The sequence below is a fragment of the Castanea sativa genome, chromosome 11 (assembly GCF_040712315.1).
Source record: "Castanea sativa cultivar Marrone di Chiusa Pesio chromosome 11, ASM4071231v1".
NCBI classification, from domain to species: domain Eukaryota; kingdom Viridiplantae; phylum Streptophyta; class Magnoliopsida; order Fagales; family Fagaceae; genus Castanea; species Castanea sativa.
The window spans coordinates 69,656,092-69,676,923 of record NC_134023.1 but is presented as its reverse complement, the minus strand read 5'-3'; the positions used below and the strand labels follow the sequence as shown (position 1 = coordinate 69,676,923).

Sequence of the window (20,832 nt, the reverse complement as noted above, 5' to 3'; positions counted from 1 at the left end):
AACAATAACTTCAAGTGTTAATTTTCCCAAAGTAGGAGGTCCGAAGACCCGGCGTAACTAAGGTTCTGTTTAACAAATGATAAGACATCAATTTCCACAAGGTTTGTGGTCCGAGGACTACACTTAACCAAGTTTGTTTGATTCTTTAAAACAATAACTTCAAATGTTAATTTTCCCAAAGTAGGAGGTCCGAAGACCCGGCATAACTAAGGTTACGTTTAACAAATGATAAGACATCAATTTCCACAAGGTTTGTGGTCCTAGGTCTACTCTTAACATAGTTTAGGTTTGATTCTTTATAACATTAACTTCAAATGTTAATTTTCCCAAAGTAGGAGGTCCGAAGACCCGGCATAACTAAGGTTACGTTTAACAAATGATAAGACATCAATTTCCACAAGGTTTGTGGTCGAGGACTACACTTAACCAAGTTCTGTATGATTCTTTAAAACAATAACTTCAAATGTTAATTTTCCCAAAGTAGGAGGTCCGAAGACCCGGCATAACTAAGGTTCTATTTAACAAATGATAAGACATCAATTTCCACAAGGTTTGTGGTCCGAGGACTACACTTAACCAAGTTTCTGTTTGATTCTTTAAAACAATAACTTCAAATGTTAATTTTCCCAAAGTAGGAGGTCCGAAGACCCGGCATAACTAAGGTTCTGTTTAACAAATGATAAGACATCAATTTCCACAAGGTTTGTGGTCCGAGGACTACACTTAACCAAGTTTCTGTTTGATTCTTTAAAACAATAACTTCAAATGTTAATTTTCCCAAAGTAGGAGGTCCGAAGACCCGGCATAACTAAGGTTCTGTTTAACAAATGATAAGACATCAATTTCCACAAGGTTTGTGGTCCGAGGACTACACTTAACCAAGTTTCTGTTTGATTCTTTAGAACAGTAACTTCAAATATGAGAGCCAGCTATAACTTTGAAACATTAATTGACAAAAGCTTATTTGATTAATAATAATACCTTCTAAGATTATTTACATTCCATGGACGTGGTACAACTCGTTCATCCAGGTCAACTAACCTATACGACCCTACGCACGCTTTATTGAAACAATGCGGTAGGGGCCTTCCGATTAGGTCTAGCTTACCCCATGCTTTGGGTTCTTAGAAGTGCCTACAACTTTCCTTAATACAAGATCACCGAGGCGCAGTGGCCTTAGTTTCACGTGGGCATCATGTCCTTGTTTTAGCCTGGCGATAATAAGCCATTTGGACCATAGCTGCCTCACGCCGTTCTTGAGTAAATCAAGATCTCTCTCTAGAAGTTCCTTGTTATTCTCTGGACTAAAAGAACTTGTCTTTAGAGTAGGAAATCCGGACTCCAATGGTATCACCGCCTCGGCTCCATAAGCCATAGAGAATGGCGTTTCTCCGGTGGACTGCGCGAGTGGTCCGATACGTCCGCGGGACATGAGGGAGCTCTTCTGCCCATCTGCCTTTCGCATCATCCAACCTCTTCTTGAGCCCGTTGACTATGACCTTGTTAACGGCCTCGGCTTCTGTCCATTTCCTCGAGGATAAGGCTGGGGTAGAGTATCGTTTGTGATGCCCGTATCACTACGATGCTTTACTAAAGGCGTTCTTGTCAAATTGAACGCCATTGTCCGAGATAAGAGTATGTGGTATACCAAATCTAGTAACAATATTCTTCCAAATAAACCTCTTGGAATCAACATCTCGGATATTGGCTAAGGGCTCGGCTTCTACCCATTTAGTGAAGTAGTACGTCCCTACGAGCGGCCATCTTTTGTTTCCCGGCTCTCGGGAATGGCCCTACAATGTCCAAGCCCCACTGTGCGAAAGGCCAAGGGCTAGACGGAGGAGGATTAAGAACCCTCCCGGTTGGTGGATATTAGGGGCGAACCTCGACGCGATCACACTTTACGGCATAATCACGAGCCTCACTGCGCATATTAGGCCACCAATAACCACGAGTCGGGGCTACATGGGCTAAGGACCTTCCCCCGAGTATGACTCCCACAAATTCCTTCATGCAATTCCTCCGGTAATGATTACGGTGATTCGGGGTGTACACACGACAAATACGGTCCCGAAAAGGACCGTTTGTATCGGTCCTCGGACAACCGAACGCGGCGCCTTTCGACGTACCTTTTGCTTCAACTTTGTCTTCGGGAAGGATGTCATTTTTGAGAAAAGATATGATTGAATCCATCCAACTAGGACCGAGGCCTTATTAAATGGATGCGAGGTGCGTTAGCGACTATAAGAGAAGGTTCTATCAAATCTTCAACGAGAATCACCCTAGGTAGACCTTGAGCCGAGGATGTGGCCAATGTAGCCAAAGAATGCATGAGTGTTTCCACTCCTAGAGACATGAGCTAAGGCAAATGAGTCGAATTCGGCTCGACGTTTAACTTTGGGCCAAATATTCTTGCATTAAGGGGTCTACAGCCTCCATGGTTTCCATGACTTGGCCGACCACTAATTGAGAGTCCGAGAACACATGGATTTCTTTGCCACCCATTTTATGTACCATTTGCATGCCTACCAAAGCTGCTTCATACTCGGCCTCATTATTAGTAGCCGAGAAGGCCAATCTCAAGATTTTTCAAAGACAATCCCTTCGGGGGACACTAGAACAAGCCCGACACCGGACTTCTCTTTGATTAGCAGCCCCAATCCACGTGAACTCTCCAAGCCGAGGGTGATACATACGTGATCACACCAACGATTTTCCACCCATGTGTGCTTCTTTTGAAGTTTCTTCTATCAATGGTTCGAGTAAACTACGCCACCAAATCTGCAAGGACACCGCCCCTTCACCGATGTGCGAGGCCTGTACTTAACATCAAAGGCTCCCAAAATGGTTCCCCATTTTGCCACCTTGCGAGAATAATCGGCCTACGCAACACGGCCTTGAGAGGCAGTGGGTCAAAACAACCACGGTATGAGATTGAAAATAATGAGGGAGTTTGCGCGTGGCGTGGACTACGGCCGAAGTGCTTTTTCCAAAGGCGGATAGCGCATCTCGGCCTCATTCAAGGACTTACTAACGTAGTAGATCGGTCTACGTAATCCATTTTCATTCATATGAGGACTAGGCTCACGCGTGAATGGCTACGGCCCGGATAAGCGAATAAAACCTCGTCCACCTCGGGCGAGATAAAATGGGTGGCCAAGAAAGATATTGCTTAAGGCGTTGGAAAGCTACCTCGCAATCCTCGGTCCATTGAAACCACTTTCCACTTGTTCAACAAGCGAAAGAAAAGGACGGCACCGGTCGGTGGACCGAGAAATAAATCTATTCGGCGCAGCAATCATTCCGGTCAATTTTTGAATATCTTTTGGGTTCGAGGCGGCTGCAAATTCTGAATAGCCTTAACACTTGCTTGGGTTCACCTCATGCCTATGAGTGATCATATACCCTAGGAACTTTCCGGATCCCACGCCGAAAAGAACACTTGGAGGCGTTAAGGCGCAACTTATACTTCCTCGGCATTTTGAAGGTGTCGGCCAAATCATCATGTGCGAAGGTCTTGTCTTACTCTTCACCACCATATCATCCACGTATACTTCTATGGTTTTCCCCGATTCTTTGTTCAAACATTCGGGTCATCATTCTTTGATAAGTAGCCCCGGCAACTTTTAACGAAATGGCATGACCTTATAATGATAGTTCCGTTGGAGTAATGAAAACGGTTTTCTCCGATCCTCTAACGCCATGGGGAATTTGGTGAAGTAACCACTGGAAGGCGTCCAAGAAACTCATCGAGGATGTCCAACGAGCATCTACCGGTTGATCAATCCGTGGCATTGGGAACGAATCTTTAGGACGAGGCCTTGTTCGAGATCGGTAAAATCTACACACACTCTCCACTGCCGTTCTTCTTCTTAACGACAACGGTATGAGCCAACCATTCGGGGTAGAAAACTTCTTTGATCGCCCCCGCCCTTTTGAGTTTAAGAACCTCTTCCTTCACGGCCTCGAATGTTCTCGGGAAGATCGCCGAGGTGGGCCTCCTCGGAACAATGGCCGGATTGACGTTTAAACGATGACAAATAAAGCTCGGATCCACGCACGGAGCCTCATAAGGGTCCCACGCAAAGACATCTATATTGTCCTTTAGGAATTCCAACAACTCCATCTTCTCTTGGTATGGCGAGAAGTATGCCAACTTGGAAGAATCTCTCTGGATCATCTGCTATTACAAACTTCTCTAACTCCTCGCAAACGGCCTCGTCTTCTCGTCATCGCTCCGGGTGCCTCCGGGCTGATAATTGCTATGACTCTGGATGGGCAAGGTTGATAACTCGACTTCCGATGACGAAGTATTGCCGCCGAAATGCATTGCACGGCCCCTTTGCAGCTGGGGATCTCCTCGACGTGTTCCCCAGGGGAATTTAACCTTAACGTGCAAGGTAGAGGAGACGGCTCCCGGAGCGTGCAGCCATGGCACAGCGAGGATGGATGTGTATATGGAGAGTACGCGTCAACCACAATGAAATCTACTTCAACCGTTTCGTGCCGGATTGAACGGGTAAACGGATCTGTCCTTTTGGCACAACGGCTCTCCCTTCAAAGGCGATAGAGGTGAGTCATAAGGAGTTAAATCTTCCAACTCCAACCTTAACCCCTTAAATAGATCGGGGTACATGATATCTGCACCGCTATGCCACGATCTATCATCACCCTCTTCACGTCATAATTCCCTATTACGAGGGTAACCACAAAGCAGCATCGTCATGGGGGCTGGATAGTCCCTATTTTATCCTCCTCGGAGAAACCCAAGATAGGTAAGGTGCTCTTTAATCTCTTCGGCCTACCACCCACATCCTCGGCTTTGCGGACGGGAAACCGCCATGACCCGAGTGGGACCTGAGCCAGGTCTGCCAGTGCGGCGAAGATAACGTTAATGGTTCCCAATCTTTGGCCGAGATGAAGCTGTTCCTCTGGTTGTTTGAACCAACTTGACCGACACCGCCCCGGTGGGGTGACACAAATGCGCTTCAACTTTCCCTCACCGGCGAAATTTGCTCTAGATGGTTCCACGAGGGTCAGACGGTTCTCGGTAGTGTGGCCCACATCTTGATGGTGCGACGAGAAAAGGTTTGATTTCTTCTCGCGGGGTCCACCATGTCTTTAGCCATCTGAAGAAGGGCTCCTTGCGAACTTTTTCTAATAAGCGATGCTTGGTTCTCGGAACACGGTATTCTGACTGGGGGTGCGCCAAGCTGGGTTTGTCCAATGTAATCCCTCCTCGGCTTGTTGTTGTGATATCTGTCCAGGCAAATCCCTTCTCTCTGCGAGATAACCTTCTCCTTCCCTTTTCCCTATTTCTGTTGGTCTTCCTCTGCCCTTTTATATTCATCAATACGATCCATAAGACGGCGTACGGCTGCGGACGGGCTTTTTCGTCAAAGATTTTCGTAGGTCGTGATCGGTAGGGAGGCCCACCTTAAAGGTATTAAGCGCCACCTCATCAAAGTCGCCGTCTATTTCATTAAACATCTCCCGGTATCCGGAGTATGCTTTCCGGTGTCTCCCCTTCCTTCATAACCATGGATAGCAACGAGTCCAATGGCGGGGACTACGCACACGTGATGAGCCGCGAAGCAAATGCTCTAGTTAGTTCCCCAAACGAGCCTACGGACCCCGATTTGAGACCGTTGAACCATCTCGCTAGCCACGGAGTCCCCAGTGGAGGGGAAGACTTTACATCAAAGTCTCGTTATGAGAGTGCTTTACGCCATCCTTTGGTTGAAGTGACTCACATGTTCCACCGGATCGGTCCGAGCCATTGTAGATGGTAAAGGTGGGGTACAGGTGAACCTCACGGGAAGCCTTCCTACCTCAATCCTCCGCGAAAACGGAGATTTAGAGGGGATTGGTGCAACGCTCTACACTCATGGTATCGTTGCCTAAGCCCCTAGAACGAAGCTTCTTGCGTACGCGAGTTGATTGGTCGTCCTCCTCGCGGAGGATGTTGCGCTAGTGGGGGAATATGACCTTGAGCCGTAGCCAACTCCCTATCTTTCTTTGAGGAAGAACTAGATGAGGACGGAGAAACCTTACGTTTAGCGCGGCGTAACTTCCTCTTCAAGCATTAATTTCCTTCGCATGGATTTAGAGCCCTCGTCGTGGGTAGTGCTACCCCTGTGAGTATGGCTATCCCACAGGTATTCGTATGGACGCTTCCCTCACGATCCCTATGACGTTCAAGACGTTCGAAATGATCTTCCGGTTGTGATCCTTGTGACTGCGCATGGTGAGAGCCTAAGCACGCCATAATATCTCTTGCTTCCGGACTAGATTTCCCACAGACGGCGCCAATTGTAAGTGCACAATTGCACTGGACCCAAGAAGCCGATTATGGGCTCGAGGCCCAGTGAGCCTTAAACAATGAAAACTTGTAGAGAGTGGGCTTGAAACCCGGAGTTAGAAGTGAGTGAAGATTAAATGACAAACTAAAGATTGCCGGTATTAGGAAACGAAGTAACGTAAATAGGTCTCCTCGGACGTAAGCGAGAGCATTCTTATATTATCTCTCTCTTTGTCTTTTTTTCTTTTTAGGTTACAAAAAGTTCCGTCCTCATTTCTGTTCCAGTCTTTCTTAAATACTCTTCTTCTTAATACTTTATACACGTGTTGCCCACTCCTCCCTTAGTATAGATATTTCTTTTCTTAGTACCTTTGAACGATTAACTAGAAGTTTCCCTTCCCTTTGTTTAAGTGTCACCTCCCCATTAATGCGGCCGGGGTGGTAGGTGCGGGGTCTTTAATGTGGAGGTAGCAGCACTTTGTCTTTGACATTTCTTCAACAACGAGGTAGCAGGGCATTCGAGGGTTCACCCTTTTAACCATTGGTCTTGGCCAGGTGTCATTCCTAACTTTGTACCATGAAGTCCGGGTTCTGCGGGTGTCGGTCCAGGGTAAGTTCACCCTCGGCTGGGTCCTCGGACCCTCGGCGCATGGGCCGACCCATAGTATTAACAATTTCCAAACCCAGGGTCAGGTCGGCCTTCCTTAACACGGCCCAAAAGGCCCATGTTCCCATCAGGATCTTTTTACCCCCCACACTAGTGATAATACAAATTTAAATATATGAATCTTACAAATATATGTGTATTAATCGCAAGAAATAATTTAAATAAGAAAATGTTAGAAATATTATTAATTTTACTTCAAAACCTTTACAAATTAATGTGACAATTAATAATTTAATATGATTGTAAACGTCAACAACCTATAAAATACTTTTTTTTTTTTTGTGATTGTTGATACATCTTTGTAAGCTTCATGTTGTAAAATTTATAATATTCCTAACATCATTCATTCAAATACTTATTTATTATCTTCTTTAAGTGTTGCTAATCACATTTATTACTACATATTTGTAAGTTTTTTTAGTAAAATTTGTTATAGTTTTAGCATTTTAAAAAGAAGAAGCATATTACAAAATAAAAATAATGAATTTTTGTTATAAAAAAATTATGATATTAAACACTAGTTAAATATTATTTAAGTAACAACAAAAATGCCCCATCATAAAAGAAGACCTCATTTAAATATATCACCTGAGGCCTCCAAATTTATTGGGCTGCCTTGTCAGCAATGCGAGAAAAAAGTTTGTATTTTTGCTTCTATTTCGGTTTGGGTTTGTGTTTTGGTGAATTTAGGACTGGGTTTTCTTATAGTGATGAGGATTTGATGATTTTTTATTTGGGATTTTTCAAATGTGGGGCTTTAAGTATGATCATTTGTGAATCTGTGGGTGTTTTGTGATTTAAGTTTTGTATCAAAATGGGTCTAATATAGTGTTTTTGTTGTTTAGTTTTTGTGTACGTATGATCATGAAACTGAGTTTGTAATCTGAGATTTTTTGGGCCTTATGGTCCCGATTGTCCTAAACCCCAATAAAGCCCATAAGGCTGAACCTAGGTAAAAAAGGTCGGTTTAGCTAAGAATAACGAAAACCGCCTATTGACTATATGTTAACATTTCTAGACTCAGCCACAAAAACAAACATATCATTCACATTTTAATAGTGTTCTCTGTCTCTCACAGACACACACAGTCTCAGCCTGGTACTTCTCATCGTAACAAAGAGGAAGAACAAGCTGTGCATTGTAAGTGCTCTCTCTCTCTCTCTCTCTCTCTCTCTCTCTGTTTTCTTTACATACATACTTGATTTGGGTTAATGTTTTATCTATCAAATTAGGGTTTTTTTTTTCAAATCTGTTCCTGCAACCTAGGGTTTCTCTCTATTTGAGCCTTATTGTTAGAATTCAACCCCTTTTTCACATTCTTCTCTGATTTTTAACTTCTGGGTCTTTCTTAATTTCAATTTCACTGTTTTTATTTTAGTCTAAGGTTTAGGGTTTAAGAGTAAAAATTTGAACCTTCTAATAAAAACCCAATTTTTAATTAGGGTTTAGTGATTAATTTGTTAGAACCATTAGTCTAATGATGTTGTATTCCATTCCTGTTACTTTGTTGAGATTTGTTTGGACCTGAAAAGCCTAGGGGCTAATACACTTGTTGTTTTGGATTTTTTTTTGTTTTTTTTTGTTTTGATTTTAGGGGGTGTGAGATTTTGTTTTGGATAGAAGAGTAGGTTTGGAAATGGCACATTTGGGCGGTGGTGCTGAAGCACACGCCAGGCATAAGCAGTATGAGTATCGAGCCAACTCGAGTCTGGTCTTGACTACTGACTCTCGCCCGCGCGACACTCATGAGCCCACGGGAGAGCCCGAATCTCTATGGGGAAAGATTGACCCCAGGAGCTTTGGTGACAGAGCATACCGGGGGAAACCCCCAGAATTGGATGAGAAGCTTAAGAAATCAAAGAAGAAGAAGGAGCGTGACCCGCTTGCTGAGCCTCCGCCTAGTCGCCAGAGCAAGCGTCGCCGACTTCAAGAAGAGAGTGTATTGAATTCATCGGAGGAAGGTGTTTACCAGCCCAAGACGAAGGAAACAAGGGCTGCCTATGAGGCTATGCTTAGTGTAATTCAGCAACAGTTGGGTGGGCAGCCACTTAGTATTGTTAGTGGTGCTGCTGATGAGATATTAGCTGTACTTAAGAATGAGACGCTTAAGAACCCTGACAAGAAGAAGGAGATTGAGAAGCTTTTGAATTCTGTACCGAATGCTGTTTTTGATCAGTTGGTATCGATAGGAAGGCTTATTACTGATTACCAAGATGGGGGTGGTGATGTGGCTGGGACTGCTGCAGCTGCTGCTAATGGTGATGATGCTCTTGATGATGACGTGGGTGTTGCGGTTGAGTTTGAAGAGAATGAGGAGGAGGATGAGGAGAGTGATCTTGATATGGTGCAAGAAGATGAAGAGGAGGATGATGATGTGGTGGAAGCCAGTAATTCTGGGGCTATGCAAATGGGGGGTGGGATTGATGATGATGATGATATGCAGGAAGCAAATGGGGGAATGAACCTTAATGTTCTAAGCATTGGTGCTTATTGGCTTCAAGGAAAGATTTCTGAAGCATTTCAAAAACAGATTGATCCGCAACAATGCCAAATTCTTGCAGAAGATGTGCTTAAGATACTAGCTGAAGGTGATGACAGGGAAGTTGAGTCGAAGCTGTTGCTGCTTCTTCAGTTTGATAAATTTAGCCTTATTAAGATTCTGTTGAGGAACCGGCTTAAGATTGTGTGGTGTACCCGTTTGGCAAGGGCTGAAGATGAAGAACAAAAGAAGAAGATTGAGGAGGAAATGATGGGTTTGGGGTCGGAATTGGTGGCAATTGTGGATCAGTTGCATGCCACGAGGGCTACTGCAAAAGAAAGGCAAAAGAACTTGGAGAAGAGTATTAGAGAAGAGGCTCGTCGTTTGAAGGATGAGAGTGGTGGAGATGGTGACAAAGGTAGGATAGGGATTGTTGACAGAGATGCAGACAGTGTTTGGGGCCAGCGCCAGTTGCTTGATCTTGACAGTATTGCTTTTGAACAAGGTGGTCGTTTGGTGGCTTCAAAAAAGACTGAGCTTCCGGATGGATCTTATAGGCATTCTAGCAAGGGATATGAAGAAATTCATGTGCCTGCATTGAAGCCAAAGCCATTTGATCCAAATGAGAAACTTATAAAAATATCTGACATGCCAGACTGGGCACAACCAGCTTTCAAAGGAATGAAGGAGTTGAACAGGGTACAGAGTAAAGTCTATGAGACTGCCCTTTTTAAAGCTGACAATATCCTCTTGTGTGCTCCCACTGGGGCAGGGAAAACTAATGTTGCAGTGCTCACCATACTTCAGCAGATAGCATTGAACAGGAATTCAGATGGTTCATTTAACCATAGTGATTATAAGATTGTATATGTTGCACCTATGAAAGCTCTTGTGGCTGAAGTTGTTGGCAATTTATCTAATCGTTTGCAGTATTATGATGTTAAAGTCAGGGAGCTAAGTGGAGACCAGTCATTGACTCGCCAACAAATTGAAGAAACTCAAATTATTGTCACAACTCCTGAGAAGTGGGATATCATTACCAGGAAGTCAGGTGATCGAACTTATACACAACTTGTGAAACTTCTTATCATTGATGAGATTCATCTTCTTCATGATAACAGAGGACCTGTGCTTGAAAGTGTTGTTGCTAGAACTGTTAGACAGATTGAAACTACAAATGAGCATATTCGGTTGGTCGGGCTATCTGCTACACTACCTAATTATGAAGATGTGGCATTGTTCTTGCGGGTTGATACAAAGAAAGGAGGATTGTTCCACTTTGACAATAGTTACAGACCCGTTCCTCTTTCTCAGCAGTATATTGGAATCACAGTGAAGAAGCCACTGCAGAGGTTCCAGTTGATGAATGATGTCTGTTATGAAAAGGTAATGGCAGTGGCAGGGAAGCATCAAATACTAATTTTTGTCCACTCAAGGAAGGAAACAGCCAAAACAGCCCGTGCCATACGAGATACTGCTCTTGCTAATGATACTCTTGGTAGATTTTTGAAAGAGGACAGTGCAAGTCGTGAGATTCTCCACTCTCAAACAGATCTGGTCAAGAGCAATGAACTTAAAGATCTATTGCCATATGGTTTTGCAATTCATCATGCTGGGTTGGCAAGGGCTGACCGCCAGCTTGTTGAGGAGTTATTTTCTGATGGGCATGTGCAAGTTCTGGTTTCTACTGCGACACTTGCTTGGGGTGTGAATTTGCCTGCTCACTCAGTGATTATTAAAGGGACCCAGATTTATAATCCAGAAAAGGGAGCATGGACTGAACTTAGTCCTCTGGATGTTATGCAGATGCTGGGTCGTGCAGGAAGGCCCCAGTATGATTCTTATGGAGAGGGCATAATCATTACTGGTCATAGCGAACTTCAATATTATCTTTCTCTAATGAATCAACAGCTCCCCATTGAAAGTCAGTTTGTGTCAAAATTGGCTGATCAATTGAATGCAGAAATTGTTCTCGGAACTGTTCAAAATGCTAGAGAAGCCTGTAATTGGATTGGGTACACGTACTTGTTTGTCCGTATGGTGCGGAACCCTACACTATATGGTTTACCACATGATATTATTGATAGAGATAAGTTTTTGGAAGAGAGGAGGGCTGATTTGGTAAGCATCATTTTCTCTTCTTTTGCATTTCATTGCATCTTTTGTTGTCTTTCTCATTTTATCTGATTTCTGCTGCTGTCTCTGGCGCCTTTGTTTTCTTTGGCTGTGACCTTCAAAGTTCAAACACCATCCCACCCCACAGAGAAGGGAGGGGGGGGGGGGGTTGTGGAGTGGTTGTGGGGTTCCCAATACCCAGAGAAAAAAAATGCAGTTTTGTTGGTTACATGGATGCTGTGATTGTTCACTAAATGTTAGAAAATTTCCACCCTTTAATTTTTTATTATCTAAGTTGGTTGAAGTTAAAGAGCAGTAGGTACTTTGTTATATATAAATTGTAATGCCTGCAAACACACAGTGCATGTATGCTGTTGAGCTGGGTGTGGATGAAGAATATTTCCTTTTGGCATTGGCTTGCATTTTGTTTAATTCATGTCCCAGTTATGTGATACTGGTAAACTTTCTTTTATGCTTGGTATAACAAGTGTGCACAAATCTGAGACTAAATTACTGTCATACAAATATTTTTGTTTAGTGATTTAACTGGGATAAGGTTAAAGTATATGTTGTGTAAGTTGATATGTTTTGTTCCACATCTTTTCTGTGTGTATGCAAGGCATTCTTCTATGTCCGCATTATATTTTAAATCTGGTTGTTCTGTTATGATGGCATTCTTGCCCATTTTAGCTCTTATGGAAATTTTGTTTATAGTTCATATTAGTGCTTTGCTGTACTTTATACTTTTGTAACTTATCAGTTTACCTCTTCATATACTGCTTGTGATTGTATCCATCACAGTTGTCTCATTTTTTTTTTTTTTGGGGTACAGATCCATTCTGCTGCAACCATATTGGACAAAAATAATCTGGTGAAGTATGATAGAAAAAGTGGATATTTCCAGGTAACGGACTTGGGTCGCATTGCTAGCTACTACTATATTACTCATGGGACAATATCCACGTATAACGAGCATTTGAAGCCCACTATGGGGGATATTGAGCTTTGTCGGTTGTTCTCACTCAGTGAAGAATTCAAATATGTTACAGTGAGACAAGATGAGAAGATGGAACTCGCAAAGCTTTTAGATCGTGTTCCTATTCCTATCAAGGAAAGCTTGGAAGAGCCTAGTGCCAAGATTAATGTTTTGCTGCAAGCATATATTTCACAGTTGAAGCTTGAAGGCCTTTCATTAACATCTGACATGGTGTTCATAACTCAGGTTTGTTTATATCTTGTTTTCTTATTTTTCTTCTTTTCCCTTTTGTTTATAGTTAGCTCTAGTGTTTCCTTTGTTTCTTTTGACTTCTGTTTGTTCTTTGGTTGAGCTTCTTTGTCTGTGTTTGCTTATTTGTTTCCGTTTTCTTGTTCAGAGTGCAGGACGTCTTATGCGAGCTCTTTTTGAGATTGTCTTGAAACGTGGTTGGGCTCAATTGGCTGAGAAGGCTTTAAACTTATGCAAAATGGTTAACAGGAGGATGTGGAGTGTCCAAACACCTCTTCGCCAATTCCATGGAATCCCAAATGATATTTTGATGAAGTTGGAGAAGAAGGATTTGGCCTGGGATAGGTATTATGACCTTTCATCACAGGAGATAGGGGAGCTTATTCGCATCCCAAAGATGGGAAGAACACTTCACAAGTTCATCCACCAATTCCCTAAGCTTAACCTTGCAGCGCATGTTCAGCCAATTACTCGCACTGTTTTGAGGGTTGAGCTCACAATAACACCGGACTTTCAGTGGGAGGACAAAGTTCATGGATATGTGGAGCCATTTTGGGTGATTGTAGAGGATAATGATGGTGAATATATTCTTCATCATGAATATTTTATGCTGAAGAAGCAGTATATTGATGAAGATCACACTTTGAATTTCACAGTGCCAATTTATGAACCATTGCCACCTCAGTACTTCATCCGTGTTGTGTCAGATAGATGGCTTGGGTCACAAACTGTTTTACCTGTTTCTTTCAGGCACCTCATCTTGCCAGAAAAATATCCTCCACCGACAGAGCTATTGGACTTGCAACCGCTGCCTGTGACAGCCTTAAGGAATCCAGCATATGAAGCTCTTTATAAGGATTTTAAGCATTTCAATCCTGTTCAGACACAGGTATTCACTGTTTTGTATAATACCGATGACAATGTCTTGGTTGCTGCACCAACAGGAAGTGGGAAGACCATATGTGCAGAGTTTGCTATCCTAAGGAACTATCAAAAAGGACCTGAGAGTGTTATGCGTGTTGTTTATATTGCACCTCTTGAAGCACTGGCCAAGGAACGGTATCGTGATTGGGAGAGGAAGTTTGGAAAGGGTGGTCTTAAAATGCGGGTGGTTGAATTAACGGGGGAGACAGCTACAGATTTGAAACTTCTTGAGAAGGGTCAGATAATAATCAGCACTCCTGAGAAATGGGATGCTTTGTCGCGCCGCTGGAAACAGAGAAAACATGTTCAACAGGTTAGCCTTTTCATTGTTGATGAACTCCACTTGATTGGGGGTCAAGGTGGTCCCATCTTGGAGGTGGGTGTTTCCCGGATGAGATATATTGCAAGCCAAGTTGAGAACAAGATACGAATTGTAGCTCTGTCAACTTCTCTTGCAAATGCAAAGGATCTTGGGGAATGGATTGGTGCTACTGCTCATGGCCTTTTCAACTTTCCTCCTGGTGTCCGACCAGTGCCATTGGAAATACACATTCAAGGGGTGGATATAGCTAATTTTGAAGCCAGGATGCAAGCAATGACAAAACCAACATACACTGCAATTGTTCAACATGCCAAAAATGGGAAGCCTGCTCTTGTTTTTGTTCCAACAAGGAAGCATGTCCGACTCACTGCTGTGGATCTGATGACATATGTGGCTGGTGATGGCAGTAAGTCATTTTTATTGCAGACTCTTGAAGAACTCAAGCCTTTCATTGACAGAATTAATGATGAAATGTTGAAAGCCACTTTGCGTCATGGAGTGGGCTACTTGCATGAGGGCTTAACTAAGTTGGATCAAGAAGTTGTGTCACAGCTGTTTGAGGCTGGGTGGATTCAGGTTTGTGTCATGAGCAGTTCAATGTGTTGGGGAATTTCATTGTCAGCTCATTTGGTGGTGGTGATGGGAACGCAATACTATGATGGTCGGGAAAATGCTCACACTGATTACCCTGTTACTGATCTGTTGCAAATGATGGGTCATGCCAGTCGACCTTTGTTAGATAATTCTGGGAAATGTGTCATCCTTTGCCATGCACCTCGTAAAGAGTACTACAAGAAGTTCTTGTATGAAGCATTCCCAGTTGAGAGCCATTTGCACCACTTTCTACATGATAATCTGAATGCAGAAATTGTTGCTGGAATTATTGAGAACAAGCAAGATGCTGTGGATTATCTTACATGGACATTTATGTACAGGAGGCTCACACAAAATCCCAACTATTACAATCTTCAGGGAGTTAGTCACAGGCATCTCTCTGATCATCTGTCAGAGCTTGTAGAGAACACATTGAGTGATTTGGAATCAAGTAAGTGTGTTTCTATTGAGGATGACATGGACCTTTCTCCTTTGAATCTGGGCATGATAGCATCATATTATTACATCAGTTACACTACTATAGAACGTTTCAGTTCTTCTTTGACTTCCAAAACAAAGATGAAGGGTCTTTTGGAGATCCTGGCTTCGGCTACAGAGTATGCACTTCTTCCTATACGACCTGGGGAGGAAGAGGTGGTTCGGAGGTTGATTAATCACCAGAGGTTTTCATTTGAAAATCCCAAATGTACAGATCCACATGTGAAAGCTAATGCACTTCTTCAGGCCCACTTTGCAAGGCAAACTGTTGGTGGGAACCTAGCATCAGACCAGCGAGAGGTGCTTCTTTCTGCAAGTAGATTGCTTCAGGCAATGGTTGATGTTATTTCAAGCAATGGCTGGCTGAGCCTTGCGCTTCTTGCAATGGAAGTCAGCCAAATGGTGACACAGGGCATGTGGGAGCGTGATTCCATGCTTTTACAGCTTCCCCACTTCACAAAGGAGTTGGCCAAGAAATGCCAAGAAAACCCTGGAAAGAATATTGAGACCGTTTTTGATTTGGTGGAGATGGAGGATGATGAGAGGCGTGAGCTGCTGCAGATGTCAGATGAGCAGTTGCTTGATATTGCACGATTTTGCAACCGTTTTCCCAATATTGATATGACATATGAAGTGCTTGAGAATGACAACGTGAGGGCTGGGGAGGATATCACTCTGCAAGTCACTCTTGAGCGAGATCTAGAGGGAAGGATGGAGGTGGGACCTGTTGATGCTCCCAGGTATCCGAAGGCCAAAGAAGAAGGGTGGTGGCTAGTTGTTGGTGATACCAAAAGTAACCAGTTGCTTGCCATCAAGAGAGTTTCCCTGCAAAGGAAGGCAAAAGTTAAGCTTGAATTTGCTGCTCCCGCAGATGCTGGAAAGAAGCCATACACCCTCTATTTCATGTGTGATTCATATTTGGGCTGTGACCAGGAGTATAACTTCAGTGTTGATATCAAAGAAGCAGGCCCGGATGAAGACAGTGGGAGAGAATAAACAGGTCATCCTTTTTATTTGCTTTGGTTCATTGTAATTTTTGCTTTGACATTGTGAATTGGTACTTATGTGACTTCCGGATGTTTTGAAGCAATTGGATGTTAACTAAATGTTTTCTGCTTTTATATGTCTAATTATTTTGTTTGGTTTGGGAAATTGATTGAATCTGATGTATATATCTGTGCTTCATGTGGTTGGAGTGAAAGAACAGGTGGTGGGTTTTTTATCTGTGCATTCAAAAACAATAGCTTTTATATAGCAGCCTCAAGCTTTTTTATTTTCTGGCTACACATTATCTTTGAGCTTATATAAGGTGCTCTGGCTTTATGCTTGCTGTAAATTTTTCTGAAGGCTAGTTTTCTATGTATATGGATTCTCCTCATCTATGCTGGACTTAGTTTCCAGGTTTGCTTTGGATTCTGTCTGTCTGACAATGTAGTGTCTGCCCATTCTAATGGATCAGGCCTGTGATTCCCATGTTGGAGAAGTTCAATTTTAGCATGGCTGCGTTGCTGTTAGTTATAAAGGTGCAAGAACCTTATGTTTCACCACTAAAATGCAAGATTAGATTGGGGAAAAAAAATGTGGTTGCAAATGAAGGTAGTACAAGTAAACACATCAGTGATTAGTTGTTTTGCAAACAGGAAAACTAGCAGACTTTGGTCCAGATTGAGCTCATCTAAGTAGCCAACAAATAAGCTTTTTGGTCTATGCTGGATTAGATAGATTATCCAGTTTACTTTATGGATACTTGCTAGATGAGTTAACTGTCTCCCTGATCGTGTAACTTAAAAAAAATAGCTTTAAATATCTAACCCCATTCATCAAGCTTTTCCTAACAATCGATTCTCAGAGAGAAAAAAAAACTTATCCAAACAATCATATCAACTGTCCATTGCTTTTGGGTTTTACTCTTCTCACTACATTTTCTGGGAAAAGCTTATAGTCTTGTAATCTCTCTTTCACTAGTGTAATTTATATTTGGTTCTCACCTTTTAGGATGAAATATGGTTCTAACCTTGGGTGGGAAGGAAATGCATAAGTAGTACTATTAATGGTTCTATGTTTAGCAATAACACCTTGGATAAACTGCTGAAAGTTAATGTTCATCTATGCAGTTTACTAGTACAAGTAGCGTGCTATAAGCAAACCATCAATTGTGAAGTCTTTCCTAGGGGACATTTTCCAGATTATTTGTAGCTAATGGTTTACAGGTATTGGAATTGTCAAACATCAGAATCTGTATTCAAGTAAATGATGTTATCACTAGAGGCAGCAGAAATTCTAATAATTATCTCTTTCATTATTTGCAGCATTAGCCTAATCTGTTTTTTTTTTTTTGCTGAATGCAGCATTAACCTCATCTAACGGCTTGGGAATGGACACTTATAATTCATAAGATGAATTAAAGGCTTGTATTCGGGTACTGTGAACCGGCCTCCCTGCACAAGGAAAAATGACAGTATATATAACTTGAGTATACCATAGTTCAATCATTGTACAATGACCTTTGTGTAATGGTTTTCTTGTACTGGCATTAGTTTCTTGGCCATCTCTTTATAAAGGTTTTATCTGATGCAATCTAGAGCCTTTGGTCCTAAATAGTTGATGAAAAGTATTTTTTATGTGCATTCATAAGCTTTAAATGGAATCAAATGTGGTAATTACACTACATGATCCTGATTATACATTTAAATAGGAATGGTTGATGTGTAGTTGGTAACTTTGTTATGGATGATATTTTAACTTGTTTATACAATATCATGTCTGATTTCTTTTTTCCTCGTTAGGAGTTATCGAATTTTTAAAATTGTATTCATGTCTAGATTCTATTATTATGATTGTGACTACCATTATAATGTAGTATATATAGAGAATGAGAGGGAAGTAAATTGGAGGAAGAAAAATAATGACTTGTTTAAATACTATTCTTTTTTTATGGATAATTGATGAGTAATTGGTTCAATAGTGTTTTATATACAGGGATTTAACAGTCTAGTGACATATAAGTTACAGAATTTACTAAATACCTGTTTTTACATTTATTTTCTGTGTATTTTACATTCAAACAAAATCGTAATTGCTATGATTTTAAATGATGGGAATCCCAAACATTTGTGAATTTGTTGTGTATAAATAACAATGTTCTCACTTTTCATCCATCAAAATTGTTGTGGCTCAATAGATTGGCATTTTTTGGTGTTTTTAAGAGAGGTATTAAGTGTTTAAATTAAATGTTCTCTTTTAGCTTACGAAAAATTATTATTATTATTTATAAAAAAAATCTTTTCTACTTTTTCATTGTGAATGGACAAAAATTCCATATTTTGTCCACATTTTGCATCCTGCGATTGATTTTACAGACTATCATTTTTATTTTTTTTTGGCTGAGTTTATAGGCTACTATATACCTGTGACCAGTGCCTTCTCAATTATTATCTCAATTATTATCCTAGAGCAACATACTCTGCAGCTAAAGCGTAAAGTCAAATGAATGCTAAAAAAATAAAACTAAGAAAGTACATAAATAATGTAATCATACATCTCGGTTGAAGTCTTATAATCATTGGGCTTACTTGCAAGTGGTTTGGGGATGGAGGTACCAAGTTCCAGTCTCATAATTATGTGGTAATAAGCATATAAAGAAAAGAAAAAGAAATCAGTAACACTAAAAAACATTTTATCTAATAGACCAAGCTCGATCTTAATATGGATTCTCAATTTGAACGATACGTGATTTTTATAAAAACTTTTTATTTTATTTTATAATATTTCATATACTTAATCTTCGAATAAAATGGGTTATTACATATCTATTGAATTATTAATTAGTTGACATTTTTTTACTATTTATTTAAAGCTTAATATATGAAAATTATATAACTCCCCGTGCACTCTAAGTTGTTATTTATTATTATTATTATTATTATTATTATTATGAAAGCCTAATATTCTTTCACACTTCTACGGTTTTATTATAAAGCTAAATTTTGAATACTTATCAAAATAGAAGAACAACAATTGGATGCTATATATATATACTCTTGAGGGAATTTTCAGACTAGCATAGTGAGGGAGGGCAATATAGTCGATTAACGCACGTTTAAAACGTATTAACAAACTAGCATCTCGAGTTTTAGAAACTTGAGTTCTATTTTAAAACTCGAGTCTCATAGACTCGCTTTATACTGATTACTTGGACAGAATTGGCAAGAAATGCCACATAGATCTCAAGTCTCTTAGACTCGAGTTCTACCAAAGAGAAACCTAGTACCCAGAACGATGAAGAAGAGAGAAATCCAGAACAAAGATGAAGAAAAACCCAGAATGAAGATGAAGAAAAACCCAGAATGAAGAAGATGAAGCCCGAACCGATCGAAAATTAAACAACAAGAACAGAACGAAGATGAACCCAATAGAAGAAGAACCGAATGAAGAAACCCTAGAAGATGAAGAAACCCAAAACGATTGACGATGAAGAATAGAGGGAAGAACAGAGGAAGAACCTAGAACGCTGGAGCTTCGATTGGACGATCTGCACAAAGAAGAACGATGGGTTTGACTCAGAAGAACGCGAGGAAGACGAAGGATGATCTGAAAGGGAAAAATGGTGGAACTCGAGTTTCTAAAACTCGAGTTCTACGCGAAAGGAAAAAATGGTGGAACTCGAGTTTCCAAAACTCGAGTTCTACGTGGAATTTTTTCCATGTCAGCTTCTACCGCTTGGGTCTCGAGTTTTAAAAACTCGAGTTCCACCATTGAACTCGAGTTTTAAAAACTTGAGATGCTAGTTTCTAACATTATTTTAAAACATGACAACTAACTAAACTTTTTTATATTTAATGTTATTTGGAAATAAAATTCATATACTCTTTAAAAAAAAAATCAAGGCACATATGAACTTTTTCATTGGTTTCTCAATAAAATTTTTACATATTCAAATTTCATGTTTAAATATTTTTATACTTAAATTGATAACCGAAATTAATTTGTTACTAACTTTATATGGATTTTTAATTTATATGAAGAGGAAGTACATTTTTTATTATTAAAAAAAACATAACAAATTATGTGACTACAACTCCCAACAAAAGGCAGGAAAGAGGATTTTGCATCTCTCTCTGCTTAGTCTGATCACTGCAAAAACAGTGGTTGCAAATGAAGGAAGTACAAGTAAATACATCATTGATTAGTAACTAGAAAACTATAGCAGGCTTTGGTCTGGATTGGGTTCATCACTATCCCACAATTGAGTTATCTGATTTATGTTGGATTTGATAGATTATTTGGTTCTGGTTAATTTCTCTTTTTATCCTATTTTTGGTTTTTTTTTTTAAGTTTTAACAATAACTAAACTAGATTGGTGTTTGGTTGCCGGTTAAACTGGATGGTATGGTTCGATTTTTAAAACCATGATTAGAATACTTAAACTCTGCAAATGCTTTATCCACATACATAATTACGTTCAAAATTTAAAAAATTGAAAAGTCATGCGTGAGAGAGTTATGGCCTATTTGGATGGAGGGTGAAGGAGGGAGAGTAGAGGAGAGTAGAGTAAAGTTAGTTAAAAATAAGCTAATTTTGTGCTAAATTTACTTTACTCTACTCTCCCTCTCTCTCACTCAATCCAAACGGACCATTAGTGTGTGTGTATACATATATACTTTGACACGGTCTCGAAGAAATAAAATTCAGGTGAATGACAATGTTA

The 20,832-nt window shown here is 40.7% G+C and overlaps 1 protein-coding gene across 2 annotated transcripts; it reads left to right on the top strand.

Annotated features, from left to right (window-relative positions):
- Nucleotides 1-7,952: 7,952 nt before the first annotated feature.
- LOC142617166 (DExH-box ATP-dependent RNA helicase DExH12-like) lies at nucleotides 7,953-17,795 on the top strand. 2 transcript variants are annotated; one of them, XR_012840931.1, is made up of 6 exons: nucleotides 7,953-8,108; nucleotides 8,563-11,568; nucleotides 12,395-12,784; nucleotides 12,936-16,125; nucleotides 17,240-17,335; nucleotides 17,474-17,795. XR_012840931.1 is itself a non-coding variant. In XM_075789897.1 (5 exons), exons 2-4 carry the CDS (start codon nucleotides 8,605-8,607, stop codon nucleotides 16,119-16,121), a joined length of 6,540 nt encoding a protein of 2,179 aa, XP_075646012.1. In that variant the 5' UTR covers nucleotides 7,953-8,108; nucleotides 8,563-8,604; the 3' UTR covers nucleotides 16,122-16,125; nucleotides 17,474-17,795. The 2 variants fall into 2 exon arrangements, 1 of the variants encoding a protein (XP_075646012.1); XM_075789897.1 differs by lacking the exon at nucleotides 17,240-17,335.
- The last annotated feature ends 3,037 nt before the right edge of the window (nucleotides 17,796-20,832 follow it).

What these genes read in the sequence shown, in the direction of transcription:
- LOC142617166 (XM_075789897.1), top strand. Translation starts at nt 8,605, where the DNA reads ATGGCACATTTGGGCGGTGGTGCTGAAGCACACGCCAGGCATAAGCAG. An exon ending in AAGAGAGGAGGGCTGATTTG is followed by an intron (nt 11,569 to 12,394) that starts GTAAGCATCATT and finishes TTTGGGGTACAG; the next exon opens with ATCCATTCTGCTGCAACCAT. An exon ending in ACATGGTGTTCATAACTCAG is followed by an intron (nt 12,785 to 12,935) that starts GTTTGTTTATAT and finishes TTTCTTGTTCAG; the next exon opens with AGTGCAGGACGTCTTATGCG.